Genomic DNA, 17,688 nt, shown 5'->3' on the forward strand with positions numbered 1-17,688 from the left:
AGCAACTCTAGATTTGAGGGCTCTCGCTATAGCTTAACATAGGAAAAGATCATTTATACCGATATTGGCAAGATACTTTTCTTTTTGGGGCAACGAAGATATTCCAAGCATTTCATTAGTTATGTATAGGTTTCTAACAAAAATACTTATATGAAAAGCACTTTCGCTCTTTTAGACTATACAAGTCTTCAGTAAAACTTATCCTTAAAAATTTGCTTGCAAGGAGAGGGTGTTTAAAAGTTTATATGTACATGGTTAAAATTGTACTTAAGCAATGTATGATATTTAAGATTGTAACATAACCGCATACCTTGCAACCGACGTTCACAATGGTCTGCTCTCTTGATACTGACCTGATAATAGGGTTTTTTTTTCTTTTTTAGTAACTTCACTCACCTATCAGTATTCGATGGCTTAAAACTATTATGTCCACATATAATGCTAAATTATTTTAATCTAGCCTATATGTAGTCCCTTCTGTAACTCGACTACAAAATTGCAATTCAATCAATCTCACACTCCACAAGTTGAGTCTAATTCCACTCAAAATGGGATCCAGAGCCTCTCCAGTCCAAAATGAATTGGAGACTATCTAGTTAATGGCTAGGTCTTAGAAACCCTAGGGCCACATGTCCCACTAATAAAAAAATATATATATTATTTAATATTAAAAAATAAAATAAAAAATAATAATAATAATGGGGTAGCCGGCCACCCAATGGCTAGCCAGGGGTGGCTGAACCACTCCCATGGCCTATTCGGCCACCCCCAACTTGCAAAAGGGGGGTGGCCGAACCACCTTCGGTCAACCCTAAAGGATCACATGAAAATAATAATAATAATAATAAAATAAATAAAAATAAAATTATAGGGTTTGTAGCCACCCCCAATGGCCATGGAGCCACCCCAGACTAGCCTTTGGGTGTGGTTCGGCCACCCCAAAGGCAAACCCTAGAATTTTTATTTTATTTTATTTTTTCATTTGGCCTTTGCGGGTGGTCGGCCAGCCACCCTATTTTTTTTTTATTATTATTTTTTTTTATCCTAAATAATATTTTATTATTCTTTTATTAAGGAGACATGTATCCCATTTGTGGCCCTAATATTTTTAAGAAGAAATCATAACTATTAACTGGATACTCTCCGGTCCATTTTGGACCAAAGAGGATCCAGATTCCTCAAAATAGTGATTACTTTAATACTAAATTATGCAAACCCTAAATAAAACTCACCATTAAAAACTGACTTACAAGTAGAAGGTGCTCAAAAACTTAAACAAACTTGATTAAAAGTGTACTTAAACCACATAAAACACGTAGCATTAGGAATCTAGGATCGTAATGTAATGTTGAGCGGATAAGCAAGCCACATCTAGAAGAAGTTAGTATTTTTTACGCCCTGTCAAGCCACATCTAGAAAAAGTTAGGATTTTTTGTGCCCTATCAAGCCACATCTAAAGGAAGTTAGGATTTTTTGCGCCATGTTTTGGTCTGCCGCTTTTACCATTAATAATATACAATAATAAATAAAATTGATCTGTATAAGCAACCACATTAGGGGATTTGATTTGACCGAAACACATACAGTAGTTCAAAATTTGAGAAGTCAATTTTTGCGTCGTATGACTAATTGGGAATAGCTTTATGGTTCAAATAACAAACTCAATTTGAATATGATTTATGTTTCCAGCCAAGTGGTTGCCAAAGACGAACAAATGAACGACTTCAGCTGGCTTCATGGGAGTCACTATCACTCACTCTCACCGCTACAAATTCTTTGAAAATCTTCTATCTTGTCCCGTATTTGATGCTCATTTAGATTAAAATATAGGCCCATGAAACAGCTCCAAGAGCCAAGCTTCGGCCAACACAAGAATCTATCAGAATAACCGGACGATGCTTGGGCTGGAGTAAATAGTATGGCTACCTTTTCCCTTTAACAGGTGGGGCAGCGAAAAATTTTGCATAAATTCTGGCAACATGTTTTTGTTTTCTGGCCACCCATGTTCAAGTGACATAATTAAGCAGCATAGAATTCAAACCCTAGCTCTCTCAAATGACATTGCTAGAACAAGAACTAAAGACGAAGCTAAAACCTCCAAATGATCTGAAAATTAAAAAAGTGCATGTTCAGACACCAATTATAGCAAACTTATTTCAAAGTTTAAACTTCCATATAGTCTTTTCTCTAATAGATTTCATGTTTGGTGTCATACAATACAACCAAGCGGAAGACGATCAACAAAAACAAGCTTGACCTCAAAAATAAAAGCTTAATTACACATCAAGCTCTCCCTCTTCTACCTAATCAGCAAATGAAAAAGAGATGACATGGACTGCTTAGGCCTGGCAAAGCTTGGGAAAAATATGAAATAAAATCTCATAAAAGCCTTGCACAGTGCTCGAAAATTCTTTTAACCGTTGCTTGCCAACAAACTTCGAGAAGTTGTTCCAGGATTATATTGTTCCTACGGTCACACCTTTTTGATTATCTGAACAACATCCTCATCCTCAAGCTCGTGTTCCTGGCGAGTACGAAGAACCAGTCATTTATTCAATCACTAGATGAGATATAAATGAATTAAGGAGAAAAATAAATTTGCAATTAAAGGAACAAAAAAAAAAAAAAAGTACAAAGGAGGGTATTGAATAAACCTTGCCAACCCTTTGGGGCTTGTGTTTCGCGCTTGACCCCCATACCAAAGCACTGTAAATCAGCCAGAGTAAGCCACCATTGAACAGTAAAAATGAGGAAGAAAAAGCATCAAACCAAATGAGGACGCTCAACCAAAATCCACAATCTAATGGCTCTACTATACATCTATAATAGGCATATTTCGCGTAATTAACTGCTTTAGAAGGGTAATCCAATTGCTGTCAAGTAGCTTAGGCTGTTATTGCTATTTCTCACAAGATGTCAATCATAAGATGATTTGCCTTCCAATAACTAAATCAACAAAATTCAGCTTCAAATATTTGATAAAATTAATAATATTGTCAAAACAATTCTGCCAAATTAAAAAACTGAGACTGAATCTGCTACATCAGCTGGTTCTAAGATTTTGTTGTGTCTAAGATAAGTCACATTATATGATGAATGTGGCGTATAGACCATAATCGCCCTGACTATTCAGCCACATTATATGGTTGGTTAGAAAAGATACACCAGGAAAGATTATTAGACAATTGTCCAAAGTGATTAGCTAATACTGAGCTACAAGCCAAATCTAGGCTGCATTTGGCCAAAGGAAATTCCGATGACTACTCAATATTAGGAATGGCTAGGGAATTTCTCCAACTTTGTCTCCATCAAGGTTGGGGATGGATCCGGCATTTGAGGCTTTGGTTTCGGATAACTTAGATTCCTCTGGCACTTCTATCCATTGAAATCCAAGTTTCACTAAGGCAGTCCAAGACTGGAAGGTGGAATCTCTCGACTCTTTACTCAATATATTATACTCGTTGAAAGCCCATCAAGGTGAGGCGAATAGTGTTGTGGAACCCAGATAGCAATCACAACTTTAAAGTGAAGAGCTATTATGAAACTTTACTGGCTGAAGAGCCCTGTCTGTTCCCCTAAAAAAGGGTTTGGAAGGTTGAGGCCCCACTCCACAATGTTTTCTTTACAAGGACAACAACTTTGGGTAAAATTATCACAGTTGATAATCTTAGATGACAGGGTTTACTCTTGTAAATTGGTGTTACCTATGCAAAAAGTATGAGGAGACCGTAAATCACCTCCTCATCCATTTTGAGACACTAGTGATCTTTGGCACTTGGAGTTTGGTGGGCTATGTGACTATGTACAACATCCTAAAGCTGCTTCATTTCTTCATTGTTGGAAGACTAAAGGGCGAGAACATTCCAAAGAGACTATCTGAAAAGTTATTCATGCATTCTTAATGTGGAGCATTTGGAAAGAAGAGAATCGGTGCCTTTTTGAGGACTGCGAGTTCGACAAGCTCTATTTAAAATCCTCTTTTTTGAGATCTCTCTTAGATTGGGTTGCAGTCTATGTTCCTAATTTCTCCTTTTCGAATCTTTTAAATCATGTCAACATTTTAGATTTTAGACGCCTTTAGGGTCGCGGTCTCTCTTGTACACTTTCGTGTACAAGGGCTTTGCCTTTTTCTTTTAATAAATTATAGCTCATTAGGGGAAAAAAAAAAAAAAGAGGGAGAGAGAAAGAAGCCTTCAAAGCATCTAATTTATTGAGGGCGTGGACAAGTACCTAAAAAGGATTTCTTATGCTCTCAAATCTTTTGATCCACAGTTCGTAAGAAGTTGAAGCCTATAAAACCACAAAATTTTGGAGAGGGCACTTACTACTTAAACTGTTTAAGCATATCCTTGTGAATTCGTTCACAGAAGTCCTCAACTGTCTTCCTTTTAGATGACAGAATTACAGGGTCCTCATAGTCAGGATTCATCCCTTTAGGCTTCGTGTATATGCGAGTCAAATTTAGATATTCCCATATCTTATCCAGCAGACCATCAAGATTCCATTCCAGGTGAGCACTGCAGATAGCCATGGTAAATCACCCAATAATAATAATAATAATAAAACTGATCACTAAATAAATGAGTTCATAAATGTGTAATTGAACTTGCGAAGAAAGATGAACAAAAATTGCTGTCTTCTGCAGGGAAGACTGAGGGTGAAGGGGGAAGGGGGTGGTTATGGGGGCTAATAATGCAACCAAAGAAAGTCATTCAGAGAACAATACCTGGGGCTAATGATAACAAGTCAAAAAGAACTCGCGACTACAAGTTACTCTTAAACGAAAAAGTAAAATTCAAACCCAAAGATTCATGGACATACTTTTTTTTTGATAAATAAAAAAGAAAAATGTATGGACGCCATGTCCATGCATATACATATTTCTAATTGGAAAAGGCAGTAATTTTGATGTTTGGACACCATGTCCTGAACATTATCAAGTAAACTGCAACCTACTAATGTTTCCCAGTATAACTTCTACAAATGCTGTTAAATTGAGAAAATTTGGAGAAATGTAATGTGCGTGGCAACATGGTTAACAAAATGGGCAAATTTTGATATGAATACAGCATGTCTTCAGACATAAGACAAGCAACAGCTCAGATACTTTTGAATAGAGACAGTTTTGAGTTGTTTAGTGAAACTGAGAAATTTGTTATGAGAAAGAGAAGCATTTCTCAACAAATACATATCCATGAAACTATAGTCAGAGGAACTCGCGCACTGTACTAGTAATGTACTTGAAGATCTGGACATATCTCCCATATGATCTAAAAAAGGAAGTGTCCCAAAAAAAAGAATTGTATATGTGATGGCACAATCAGAATATCAAGGTACAGGATCATGTCAAAGAGAAAATGTTGTCCAGATACAGTTGAGCATATTTGCCAATGGTAACTGAACCAAATGGTTTCTCATCCCCTAATGAAACAAGGGATGATGTGTGAGGTCACACACAGATTCATGACAAACTACTGTGTATTATCGTATGCAACACTCAAAAGGGAAATAGAAAAAGGCAAGGAAAGGTCCTAAATAAGGACCAAGTGTCAGTACGGGTAAAAAAATACCTGACTGGGCAGTAGTGAGGAAGTTTATCCAAAATCTCCAGCTCTTCCAGGGTGATCTGATCAATCTTGTTCACAACATAGATGCAAGGCATATATATCCTACTTCCCTCAATGACATCTATGAGGTCATCAGCAGTTGCATCATACCTAAGAGTAATATCAGCATTGTGAATTCTGTATTCACTACATATTGCCTTCACAGTTTCAAGGTCTAGATGTGTGTTGGTAACAGTTGAAGTAAAATTGATTCCACCCTTATCTTTCTTCCTGAAAGTCAGATTAGGTGGTTCCTTGTTTAACCTGCATCAAGAAAATAAACAAATAAAAAGTTAGCACAGACAGACCTGGAGGAAAAAAAAAAAAAAAGGTTAATGAGGAAGAGAAAAATATATATAAGAGAACTCTATGAACCAAATAAAGTAATGGAAATGCAACTCAAAAGCATGGGGTTACACCTAATGATCCTTAGGAAGTAGCAGAATTCTTTTCTTTTTTTTTTATAAGTAAAAAATAAACTGCAAATATGGAGAATCGAACTAGTACGCTTACAGATGAAGGGGCGCCTTCGGACCATTGAGCAGAATTCATAAAAGAATAAAGAGAACAGCAAACCATGATCATAAATAAAAACATTTGATCATCTACAGTATACTGCCACAGAGCAATTCAAGATACTTCAAGAAACTCCATCAAGGAGTGTAGTCCTAGTTACACTATAACTGTTCATAATATCAAGGAAGTGTTTAGCACAGCTTCCTGCAATTGAAACTCCTTCTCAGGGATGTGCTTCTAGAAAAAAAAAAAAAAAAAAAAAAAAAAAACTTTCCAAGAATGCTTCTTAAGAAAAAGTGATATTTGGAGAATCAGGATTGTACAGACAAGGAACAGAATGCCTTTTATGTTGATCGAAATGATGAGAAATTTTTTTCTTGAAAAGAAAATAAAAAGATCCACAAGATATTTAGCTGAAACCTTATTAGCTAAAGGTAATCTGACGGAATGCCAAACCACCATCTGAAATCCACTGTCAATCAAGTATTAGCAGCAGAAGTAAAAACACCAAGACCAACAGCAGGCTCCTGGAGTCTGCTAATGTCAGTTCTTAACAGAAAATGAAGGCCGGAAGCCTTTCCATGCTCATAAGATTTCACAATTGGCAAAAGGCAAGACTGATAAGTAAGCTTCAGCCATTGAAGAACACATGCCAATCGGTAAGGAAGAAAGGTAATTAGAGGACAGCAATCAATACTAGAGAGAGGGTACAAGAAGTGCACAAGAGCACTCAAAGAAAAGAGAGAGAAGTCAGAGCCCGAAATTGAAGTAAATCACTCACACACACACACACACACACACACACACAGCTCTCAGTAGGGACAGGTCTACAATACACTTCTTGAGATTTATACTGAAATCTAACAACTATTGAAATGGGCCTAACTATTCAATTAACCTAATAATGGAAAATGGGCTACAATTACAACATAATGCTCAGCCCAACTACCCAAACCAGTACACCCTTTACAACCTACCACCCACTAAAATTGGTCCTGTTATATTCTTATTCAATCTATTAAGACTGAAATATCCCTTTCACCTTTAAAAACGTTCCAAATCATAATCTATGCTACTGTTTGGCCACCACATATAAGTGTTGTGGGCAGCACTTTTTCAGATTGCTTCTGCTGTCTCGCACAATAAACCCAGGAAGTAGATGTCTGAACCGATAGGTTTGCATCAAGTTGGTTGTCACTCAGTGCCTCAGTAACAAGTTCAGAAGCCAAAAAATCTCTTTTGGGCAGGATAACACCTCAGTCTCAAAAATTGTTGTCATTTTTATTCTCCATAAGAATATGAATAACAAAAATCTAGAGGCGTAGTTCATCACAACAGTTGAATGCATTTTTTTTTTTTTTTAAATAATCGAGATATCATTAAACTACATCCCATAAGTTCATGTCACTGAGCGACTTATCAAAAAAGTTCATGTCACTGAGTTATTATAGGACACTTGTCAGACACATGCAGGAAAAATCTAGAAAAACCCATTGCCAAAATAACAAAGAGAGCATCTTTTACAAAGACACAAGTATTAACCGTGCACATGTTACCTTATGCCAAATCCCTCAAGTTCTTTCTCTATCAGACGTTTGTGAGTTATAGGCTTTATTGCATCAAGAACAATTAAAATGCAATTGCATGTTCTAGAAGTGCTGATGACCTGCAATTGCAATGACAGATCAATAGAAGACCCAATTAGATGGGCATATGAAGAATACACATGCATCAGAAGCATCTATACCATGTGAACTTCTGTATGCCAAACAGATTGTTAAATAACATGATTTATATAATAAAACCTTCATTTCACAGCATCAAAGGCCCAATGACAACACAGAATTGTTTCAGAAACAATATTCGTAATCTTTTACTTATCAAAAACAATATCTGTAATCTTTCATAACCAGATGTCACAAAATTCAAAGACAAGGTTGGCCATCATGTTCATAGATAATTCTGGTATTCCTGAATCCATTCCACTACCCAGGTCTAAAAGTATGACCCTACACCACGTGGACCCAAAAGCAATGGGCAATCGAAAAAAAAAAAAAAAAAATCTGGGCCATGTTTCCCAAGAGAAGCGGCCTTGCATTTAAGGTGCTGGAGGAGGTTAGCATGTGTCTATCTGTCAGATCCGATGTTATCACCAAATCTTACGATGCAATGATATAGTATCGACATGAAACATGTCTGACTTCTATTCTTTCTAGACCTGGTGTTAACTGCACAACTAACTTGAAATAAAAACCAACTTATGACATATCCATAGAGGATGACAACAGATACGGAAAATATCCTGTGACAAACTTTTCATGAACTGTAAGTTAATTCCTTATTTGCATTCTAGGACACAAAGTTCATGTCCAATAGCAAGCACGTCCAATACATAGCCTATAGCCGTCACCAAGTTTTTGGGTCTCACAAAAAGTATCATTCTTTTCATTTGTTCGTTTAAAATGCGCATATGCCTCCGGGCCTTGAAAACTAAATTTGGTACAACCTATTTTCAAGGCAATTAATTTTCCAAATCTGCCCTTTAAGGCGGCCTTCATATGCTAACTACATAGAATATACAAAATATGCGAGGAAAACTTTGAAACAAAATGAAATATTGAGTACAGAGAATATACAAAATATTTCCCATAGATAACTCGATAAATATTTATGTATATTTAGATAGAAATGGTTATCAAGACCAGCCTATTGTAGCAAAATCACCAACATGCAGAGGCAGAAAAAACCCAACAAATAATAACGGACAACCAAGTTGGATAGAAATGTTTTACCTGCCGCCCTCTACCCTTTCCATCCTTTGCACCCTCAATAATTCCAGGGAGATCCAACAACTGCCAATCAAAGTTTAAAAAAAAAATTCAGAGAGAGAGAGAGAGAGAGAGAAGACTATCTCAACAACTAAACATTGACAGTGCGAGTGTGAGAAGAAAAAAAATCCAATGAAAAGTTCACTCATCAAAGCATGTTGTGGTATCTTATGGATATTATACAATTTGAATACACAAAACCATCACCACCAAAGGGGCCACAACCGATGATAATAACCATGCTTACGTATGATTTTTTGAAGAAGGGCATTCGAGTCTTAGATCACCAATTGTTGTTACAGGTTCAAAATCCGAACCAACTCCAAAGGAACAAGTTCAACACAAAGTTCTCGAATGGAAATAATTTTTTTTTTTTTTGAAAAAAAAAACAAAGAGTTGTACGAGAAAATCACTGGGTGTTAAGCAAACAGCATAGGGCTTCAGCTAGTAGATGATGAGAAGTAGTGGCTTCTCCTCTTTGTTTTTGGAGTTCTTGGATCTTAGTAATATTAGAATTTAGATATCTTTTTTCTCTCTTTTGTTTTCCTTTAGCTTTTCTCTTGTATACTCTCTGAGTAACTATGAAAGCAACCTTCTAGAATTTTCAGACAAGTTTTATTTAGTATAAAATGCAGGACTTTCTTCTACCAACCTAACATGTTCCCAACCCCCAATAAAACAAAGAACGACAAAAAAGTAATCAACTTTTTTTCATAATTGAGATATTAAAAAAGCTCAAAGATACAACCCAGGTACACAGGAGGATACAAGAGATACACCTAGCTGGAACGAGAAAGAAAATCAAGAAAATTAGGCAAATTTTTTGTTTGATAAATAAGTAATTCATTGAAAAGTGCAGAGGAGCGCAACCCTAGTGCACAAGATGTATACAAAGAAAGGCCCCACTAAAGGCAAAAAAAGGAACATAAAGAAAAAAATTGAGGCATAGTCTAAAGCAGTTTTCCAATGGTAGAGAGTATTGAAAAAGAAAGACTTTAGTTTCGATACTTTCCTCTCGTGATCTCCAAACTTCTATCATTTCTTTCCCTCCATAGACACCATATTAGGCAAAACAGAATAGTATTGCTAATCGTGTTTGTGCCTATTTTTAAGGGAAAAGAGCCTGGGGAAATGGTGATACAACATACATTCATCTTCTCAAGACAATATTCCTTTCACACTGCTGGCATATTCAACCATTAAAGATTCATCAATCATGAAACCTTGATTTTTGAAGGGAGACCAGAATAAACATCTAACACACTGATATTATCGACATGAACCTTCAAAAGTCACATTGAACATAATAACACTTCATTTCGTTCTTAATTCCTACTCACTCATTAGCATTTTTCATAAACCATACACCCTTCAAAATGAGGGTAGCAAATAGCACACAGTAGCACTACCTAATTAAAACATAGTATAACTGATGCAGGAGCATCTAAGCACAAAGCAAAGAGGGTTTATCCAGTCCATTAGCAGTCTCAAGACTAGTCTTTTATAATAATGCTATGATTGATATCAACATGTTTTAGCTGTTTACAAATGGCATGTGTTGAATCCTTTATATTGTAGGCAGCCTTTTTATTCTCTATTACATGAAATTTCATATCTGAATTCTTGGACTCTTTGGAGCCTAGAAATTTATCTTTTATTTTCCAACTTCATTCTTATCTTCTTCTCTTTGCAATAGTCTTGATTATTGCAGGAATTTCTTCTTAAACCTTTGTAAGCATCAATTTGCTTGAAAGGTGGCATCATTGGCTGGTTCATTTCAGATCTACTTTAGATCTAAGTTCTCCTTGCCGCATCAACAACAACATCAAATAAGACAACAAGCCACATTCATGTAAAAATGGCGGTCCTCAAATGCAAATGAAAAACAACGTAGGTAGTGATACTAAGAACCATGAAGAGTTGTTTTGAATCAAACATTGTTAAAACAAGCAACATTGAAACATTTCTTTTTTTATCAATAATAATTTATTGAAGAAGAAGAAAAGCTCGCATACACAAAAAGTATACAAGAGAAGCAACTATCCTATTAGATGGCTGCTGTTGAAAATATAAAAATATTTTATAGAATAATACATTTTTAATAGAATAACCAGTGCAGGATGATATTACCTGAATTTTCGCTCCTCGATACGTGATCACACCTGGGATGCAAGTTAAGGTAGTAAATTCATAGGAAGCAACCTGTAAACCATAAGAAGCCTTCAAATGAACCATGGAAATAACCAAAAAGAAACTTTCATTATAACTATTATTTCACCATTATCCATTATCCATTCCTACAGAAGCAAAAGGAAACAATGACAAGAATAAACAGATTCAACGTTAGAAAGGCATGTACACCTAGTAATGAGCTAGGAGATCCACCGTCCATAAGCTGCTTGCATCCATAAGATATGCTTGGTGCACAATGGTGATTGTAATTAAAAAATTTCAAACAAGAATATTTCACCTCTTGCGTGAGGTGTTTATTACACCTTAAATTTTCAATATTTCTTTATCCATTCTATTGTCCAATCTTTTAAAAAAAAATAAGTAATTGACCCCAATGGGAAGGAAAATGGGAGATTCAAACCAATGATCTCCATTTCATGAGACATGGTCCCAGTCAATTGAGCTTCATCCTAAGCTTCGCCTACTTTCTATTAGGGCTGAAAATGAGGATGCAGTTATTAGCAATATCTGCATCCACGCAGTTACTATGGTTAATAAATGCTGTTATTATCTGCTATCCACATATAAGGTCATGAGCGTTTTGGACCTTGAAGTTGTAATTCTTGCTTCTAGTAAATACAAAAGGCATTAACTATAGTTGAACACTATTATTCATATAACACTTGCTAATCATTTTGCCATGAAATTTTCATCTCATACATTATTTAGCTTCTTGTATCATCTATCTATAGACTATAGTTGGTAACGAAAAAAATATTTGAAATAATAATAATAATAATAATAATAAAGAACATATAAGGCAATTAAATCAGAACAAATCAAAAAAGTTTCCCAGCAATGAAATGCAATAATATTACAAATCCAGCAAATATAAAAAATATAAATTACAAATCCGGAAAACATAAAATAAAATAAAATAAAATAAATTAAAATTAAAAAGAAAAAAAAATTGTGGTTGTGAGGCGTGAAGTATGACTTTGAGATGATAGTAGAAAAAAACCTAACATAACCTAAAGGTCATAAACTTATCAAATCCAAAAAGACATCATTTTAGTGAATTTAATTGTTAATTTTTACTAAAATATATAATTTATATATTATATATAAAGAGAATGAGGATGTGGTTATTATCCGCATTCGCATATACGGATAGCGAATAGTGGATAAGTGCGGATAGCGGATGTGGGCCGCGCTATTATCCACCCGCATTTCACCCCTACTTTCTAGAATATCAATTTTTTTCTCAACATGTAAGAAATGTAATGTAATTCATAATGCAATATAATTGATGGAAGGATAAATTTAAATTGACAACAAGAAGCATTCCACCAACAACAGACTTTTTTTCTTTCATTTCATAAGTGATTCCAGTAATCTGTTCCATACTAACAAAAATGCCAATTGGCAATATTAGCCTTTCCAAACTTCATGGATGAAAGAAGATAATTTATGAGTTGGAGAACATCAAATACCTCTGAAAAGGTCCCTGTTAATTTATTTAACAGTGTAGATTTCCCAACTGAAGGGAAGCCCACCAGACCAACTCTTGCATCTCCACTTTTAGTAACATCAAATCCTTCACCAGCGCCACCACCTCCCTTTGAGGGAGGCGCAAGGAGTTCCCTCCGTAGCTTTGCAAGTTTAGCCTAGCAACACATAATCACAAATATGTAGATCAGTTCTGTCAAAGAAAGAATGTGAATGCACCATGGAATTGGGCAAGTAAATCCATGTATGATTAACTTAAGCTACAAATAAACACCATAATGCACCATGGAATGGCTTTTGATTAAAAGGAGCACCTAGATGGAGACCCAAGTATTCCATAGGAAGAGAAGAGAAGAGATGCTAACACTAAGAATACCGACCAACTCTTCTTTATGCAGAACCTCCCCTACAGTGACTAATTTAGATTTTCAGAGGTCGACCTTCAATCCCAAAATGACCCTAAAAACCAGAAGAATGAGACCCAAATTATGAATTTGATCTGTGACTACATCACACATAGTAAGTGTATCATCTGCGAACAAAAGATGAGATATTTCCATAGGGGTAGCGTTGAGGATGACTACCCAAAATCCTGATAAAAAGCCCCCAACCATTGCTCTAGAGACTCAGAGAGCCCCCTAGTAAGTGGGTCCATGACTATCACGAAGAGAAGGGGTAAGAGAGTGTCCCCATGGCACGCCTTAAGAACTACCAAAAAAGTATGTGGGCTACCGTTGATCAAGATGGAAAAGTGGGCTGTGGGAATACAAGCAAATATCCAATTCCTCCATTTAGTACCATACCAACAGCGCCTCAAGAGGTAGGAGAGGAACTCCCAATTGATATGGTCATGAACCTTTTCCAAGTCCAGTTTGCACATAGCACATTAGATATCCAAGAGATTTCAAACCCTTTGGTAGAGATAATGTTTTCAAAATCTGCTTCAACTGTTTTTATTTTTTTAACCAGAACTGGTTAGATGATGTAAACAATCCCATCCTGATCCCCGCCATTTCAAAAGCAAGTTTTAGACCAAGAATGAGTTTCGACACACACCAAAGAGATCCATATTATGTTTAGTACTGGAGAATCATTTCATGTCATATCCTAGACTATGTCTGTAAGAAAATGATCTTGAATAAAAGATTAATCGCTATAGTTCATGCCAGGAGTTAGTGTGATCAATTGGATTACAATCTGGTATCATATCAAACCAATTATGCAACCACCATTATCTTCGACCAACACATAAATCAGGCACATGATGAATATTTAGCCTAGACTTGTGATTTCACAGAGCACATATTTTCGGCACAACAATGATCTTGATTCCATGGATCACTAAAGCATTGGGTTAAGATCGCATAGACAGTGTATTAGGTGCTAAAAACTTTTTAAGTGATTTTTTTTTTTTTAATAAATAATCAACATATCATTAAAAGCGCAAAATGTACAACACAGGTACATAGAAAATATACAAGAGAAACACCTAGATAAAAAAGACAAAAGATCATGAAAAATAAGCAGATTAGGACAGTCAAACGCAGCAGTCCAAAGCTAAAGAGTGTTGAATAAAATAAACTTTATCTCCACCACCGTCCTCTCACAATCTTCAAAACTTCTATCATTTCTTTCCCTCCAAGGACACCACAATTTTCCTAAGTGATACTAAACATGCCGCACTATTCAATTTTCCATAATAACAAAGAACATAGAAAAAATTGAGATATACGAAAGAAGTTATAATGCAAATATGAATCTTCACAACATCTTCCAATGAAAAATATTAAGGAGCGGAAGAATATCTACCTTGAGCAAGCCCAGGTGATGAGCAGTAGCCTTGTTCTTTTGAGTCTTTGCCATCTGCAATGAACAGAACAGCCATGAGCATATTGCAGTTAATCAAATAATTGTCAACTTTATACCCTGAACAGCAAACAAGATCATATATCTATTCATCTAATGTCCCAGAATCTCCTTAATAGGATAAATATCATTATGGACTCATGTCTATATGCAAGGATAGCAGAGAGACAACTGTGCATTTACTGCTTTGTCTCTGTTGCAAGGGAGTTTACAGTCTGAGATTTTCATTGTTTCAGATCATTGATCGCTGAGTTGGTTGTTCAGTTGTTAGTTTGATGAGAACGAATACTCGGGAATCACAACAATAGCGTGACTTAGAGCCTTTTCACTTGACTTAATTTTGTTTATTTCATGGGAGAGACATTATTAAAGTTTGAAGGTCTTTGAACTCTCATAACATAAGCTAAAGCTAGTGTTCTTTCATTCACTTCTAGATTAAAAATGGGCTTCCGTCTGTTTTTATTTCCACTTCTTTCAATTTTCATAATATTTTCAGTTTGAGGTGTTAATTTTTCTATTTTACACTTCCCAAGCACTAGTTCCATAAACTCAATACTTATGAAAAGAAAATGATAGAGCACAACTCTCCATTTGCATTTCTGAGAGCATGCAAGTGCAGGGAATTAGAAGATCAGATTCTTAAGAAGATTAAATGGGAGGTCTGTTCCCGTATATTGAGGGAGGGAAAGTTTAAAAGGACCATGGGTAATGAGAGAATTTGTTGCAGATGGGGGATTGATATGGGGATTTTGGTTTAGTCTTTGTGTAGGTGCTGTTTGTTCTTGTTTGTGTAGATTGCAGAGTGGTTGTTGCTTGGCTTTGGAGCCTGCTCCTTAGCCTTGCTGTTTTCCAGTTTTTTGCTGGAAAGCGGATGTAATTGTACTTGTTTTGTTGGTAATAAAAATTCTCTTATTCATCAAAAAAAAAAAGTGCAGGGAATTAGAAATGAGATTCATCATTCAAAGGAAAAAGTTCTCACACTTGCTAATGTTTTCGACATATCAAAACCACAATTCAACTTAAACACGAGTCAAAGGAAACAGAACTTGATTTTCTCTTATTTTCCTTGTCCATTTTCTGATTACTGGGCGGAACATAGGGAAAAATCAGGATAGTAAAGCCCTTCAGGTTATCCAGTTACATGAATTTTGATTATAAAGAGACTTAAAATTATGCTTTCAGTCATTTCCCTCCGTTCTCTCAAAAAACCAAACGGATTCTGACCGCTGAGGCCAAATTCTACTACAACTACTCGAATGCTAAGTCGAAATAAACTGCTTATAGCCAAAAACAACGAAATAAATAGATAAATATACTCGGAATTCTGTCTATTATTTTCTGAGTTTTCCTCTGATTTCTCAGTAACCAAACAAAGTTAATAGATGGTTCTAGGGTTACACAAAATGTAAGAAGTGCTTGAGGTATAGGAAACAATTACCTCATCTTCGATGTCTTTGATTTTCTGCATAACCGTCGACATTGTTGAGGCAGAGAAGTCTAGAGTGAGTGCGTATGTATGTGCGTGAGTGCGTCTCCGATCACGATGTACGGGCGGTGGCGACTGAGCTGTAAATGGTTTGTGAATTGGTTCAGAGGAAGAGGAAGGTACTAGAAAAATTGAGCAATAAAATGGGCGTAGCGCTAGAAACGGCACAGCCCTTGAGCATGCCGGATTCGGCCCAACAGATCTTGGACCACGAGGTCAAATGGGCCAGTAAAGGGTGAGACCACCATCGTCCGATCCAGGACGAGGTTGTACACTTCTACTAAACTTACCATGTCCTTGAGTTTTTAACGAGAAAAATGTGGCACAACATGATTCACTTTGTGCCGCGTTATGTTGTAAATTTTTTTTTGTAAATTTTGTTTGTAAGTCTAACATTCATCTTTTAACAATGGTGACGGTGGTTCGGCCACCCCTATAAATTTTTTTTATTATTATTTTTTTTTATTTGGCCCTTGGCCAAACCACCCTCAAGGGCGATGGGGTGGCTTTAGCGGCCACCCCAGTAGCAAAAATAAAGTGGCCGGCCACGCCTAGATCAATTTTTTTTTTTTTTCATTTGGCCCTTGGGGGTGGGCCATGGGGTGGCTTCAGTCACCCTATGGCCAAAATTGGGTGGCTAGCCACCCCCCTTACTTTTTTATTTTTTATTTTTTTAATTATAAATAATATTTTATTATTATTTTGGTAATGAAACAAGTATTCCATTTAAAGCACTAAAATTTAAAAAAAAAAAAAAAAATTTAGCTCTTAACTGAGTACTCTTCGATCCAAAATAGATGAAGTTTCCCTTCATTTTAAGTGGTGTGAGGGTTTGTTTGGTAAATGAGTTAGAGTTTCCCTCGTTACTATTCATCACTATTTTACAAAAAAAAATTAACATAAAAACATTCTAATTTTTTCACTTTTTATATTACACCATTCACTATTTATTATTATTTAAATTAAAAAAATCACTGCAAAATAAAATTTTTTTACTTTTTTATACTATTTTTTTAATTTTTTATACCAAATATTTTTATTTTTTTTGCATCAATCAATGTCTTTTGGCGGACCCATTTATCATACACCCTAAGGGTAATCCTTGTTTTGGACACTAGTCTTAAAAGAGGGGGAGCCTTGTATAGGCCGTAAATGGAAGAGAAATCTCATAAATAGGGTTGCCACATGTCCATTTCCCAACCTGAACTTTTGGGTGGTAGAAAACGTTGAAGGTGGGTGGGTTGGTAAGTGTCTTTATCACAGACAATGGTCAAGGGACCAACAAGAACTAGTCAAGTCAGCTTCTCACTGCTCAATAAAACAAAAGGGTCAGCATTTTATTTTACCCATCACCTTCCTTTTTCTTTTCTTTTTTTTTTTTTCTTTTTTTTAATTCAATAATAAGACTGAAACGACTATAAATAAAATAGGATAGACTCTTCAACAACAAAATTCAAATAAAAAAAACACTACAAAATTAATAATATAAACAAACGATAGGCAATAGAACGCTTTTTATCACCTTCCTTGTTGTATCCAAGTTAAATGTGTTTTTTTTTTTTTTTTTTGGGGACCCATCAAAGTTAGATGGGTCATATTCACAAGTTGAGTGGGTTCTTTTATTTTTACATCTTATTATGATTCCAAAGGACCAAGTCGGTAGTGGCAGCTAAACTGGTCAATTTTGGCAGTGGAGTGACGATTG

At 35.7% G+C, this 17,688-nt stretch overlaps 1 protein-coding gene across 1 annotated transcript; it reads right to left on the reverse strand.

The window, feature by feature from the left end:
- Positions 1-2,140: 2,140 nt before the first annotated feature.
- On the reverse strand, positions 2,141-16,118 carry LOC132165768 (GTP-binding protein-like protein). Its single transcript, XM_059576448.2, has 10 exons — positions 15,936-16,118; positions 14,441-14,494; positions 12,616-12,789; positions 11,081-11,152; positions 8,915-8,974; positions 7,679-7,788; positions 5,571-5,870; positions 4,326-4,517; positions 2,655-2,706; positions 2,141-2,524 (listed from the first exon to the last, which is right to left on the reverse strand). Exons 1-10 carry the CDS (start codon positions 15,975-15,977, stop codon positions 2,474-2,476), a joined length of 1,107 nt encoding a protein of 368 aa, XP_059432431.2. The 5' UTR covers positions 15,978-16,118; the 3' UTR covers positions 2,141-2,473.
- Between the last annotated feature and the right edge of the window lie 1,570 nt (positions 16,119-17,688).

Source organism: Corylus avellana, chromosome 11 (genome assembly GCF_965113065.1).
Source record: "Corylus avellana chromosome 11, dhCorAvel1.hap1.2, whole genome shotgun sequence".
In the NCBI taxonomy this organism is placed as follows: Eukaryota; Viridiplantae; Streptophyta; class Magnoliopsida; order Fagales; family Betulaceae; genus Corylus; species Corylus avellana.

Bases quoted from the DNA above. Each gene is read 5' to 3' on its own strand.
- LOC132165768 (XM_059576448.2), bottom strand. From the start codon at position 15,977: ATGTCGACGGTTATGCAGAAAATCAAAGACATCGAAGATGAG. The intron at 4,518-5,570 runs GTATTTTTTTAC...GGCTATCTGCAG, and splicing joins CCTCACTACTGCCCAGTCAG to TGCTCACCTGGAATGGAATC. The intron at 2,707-4,325 runs GTAAGTGCCCTC...GCTGATTTACAG, and splicing joins ATGCTTAAACAGTTTAAGTA to TGCTTTGGTATGGGGGTCAA.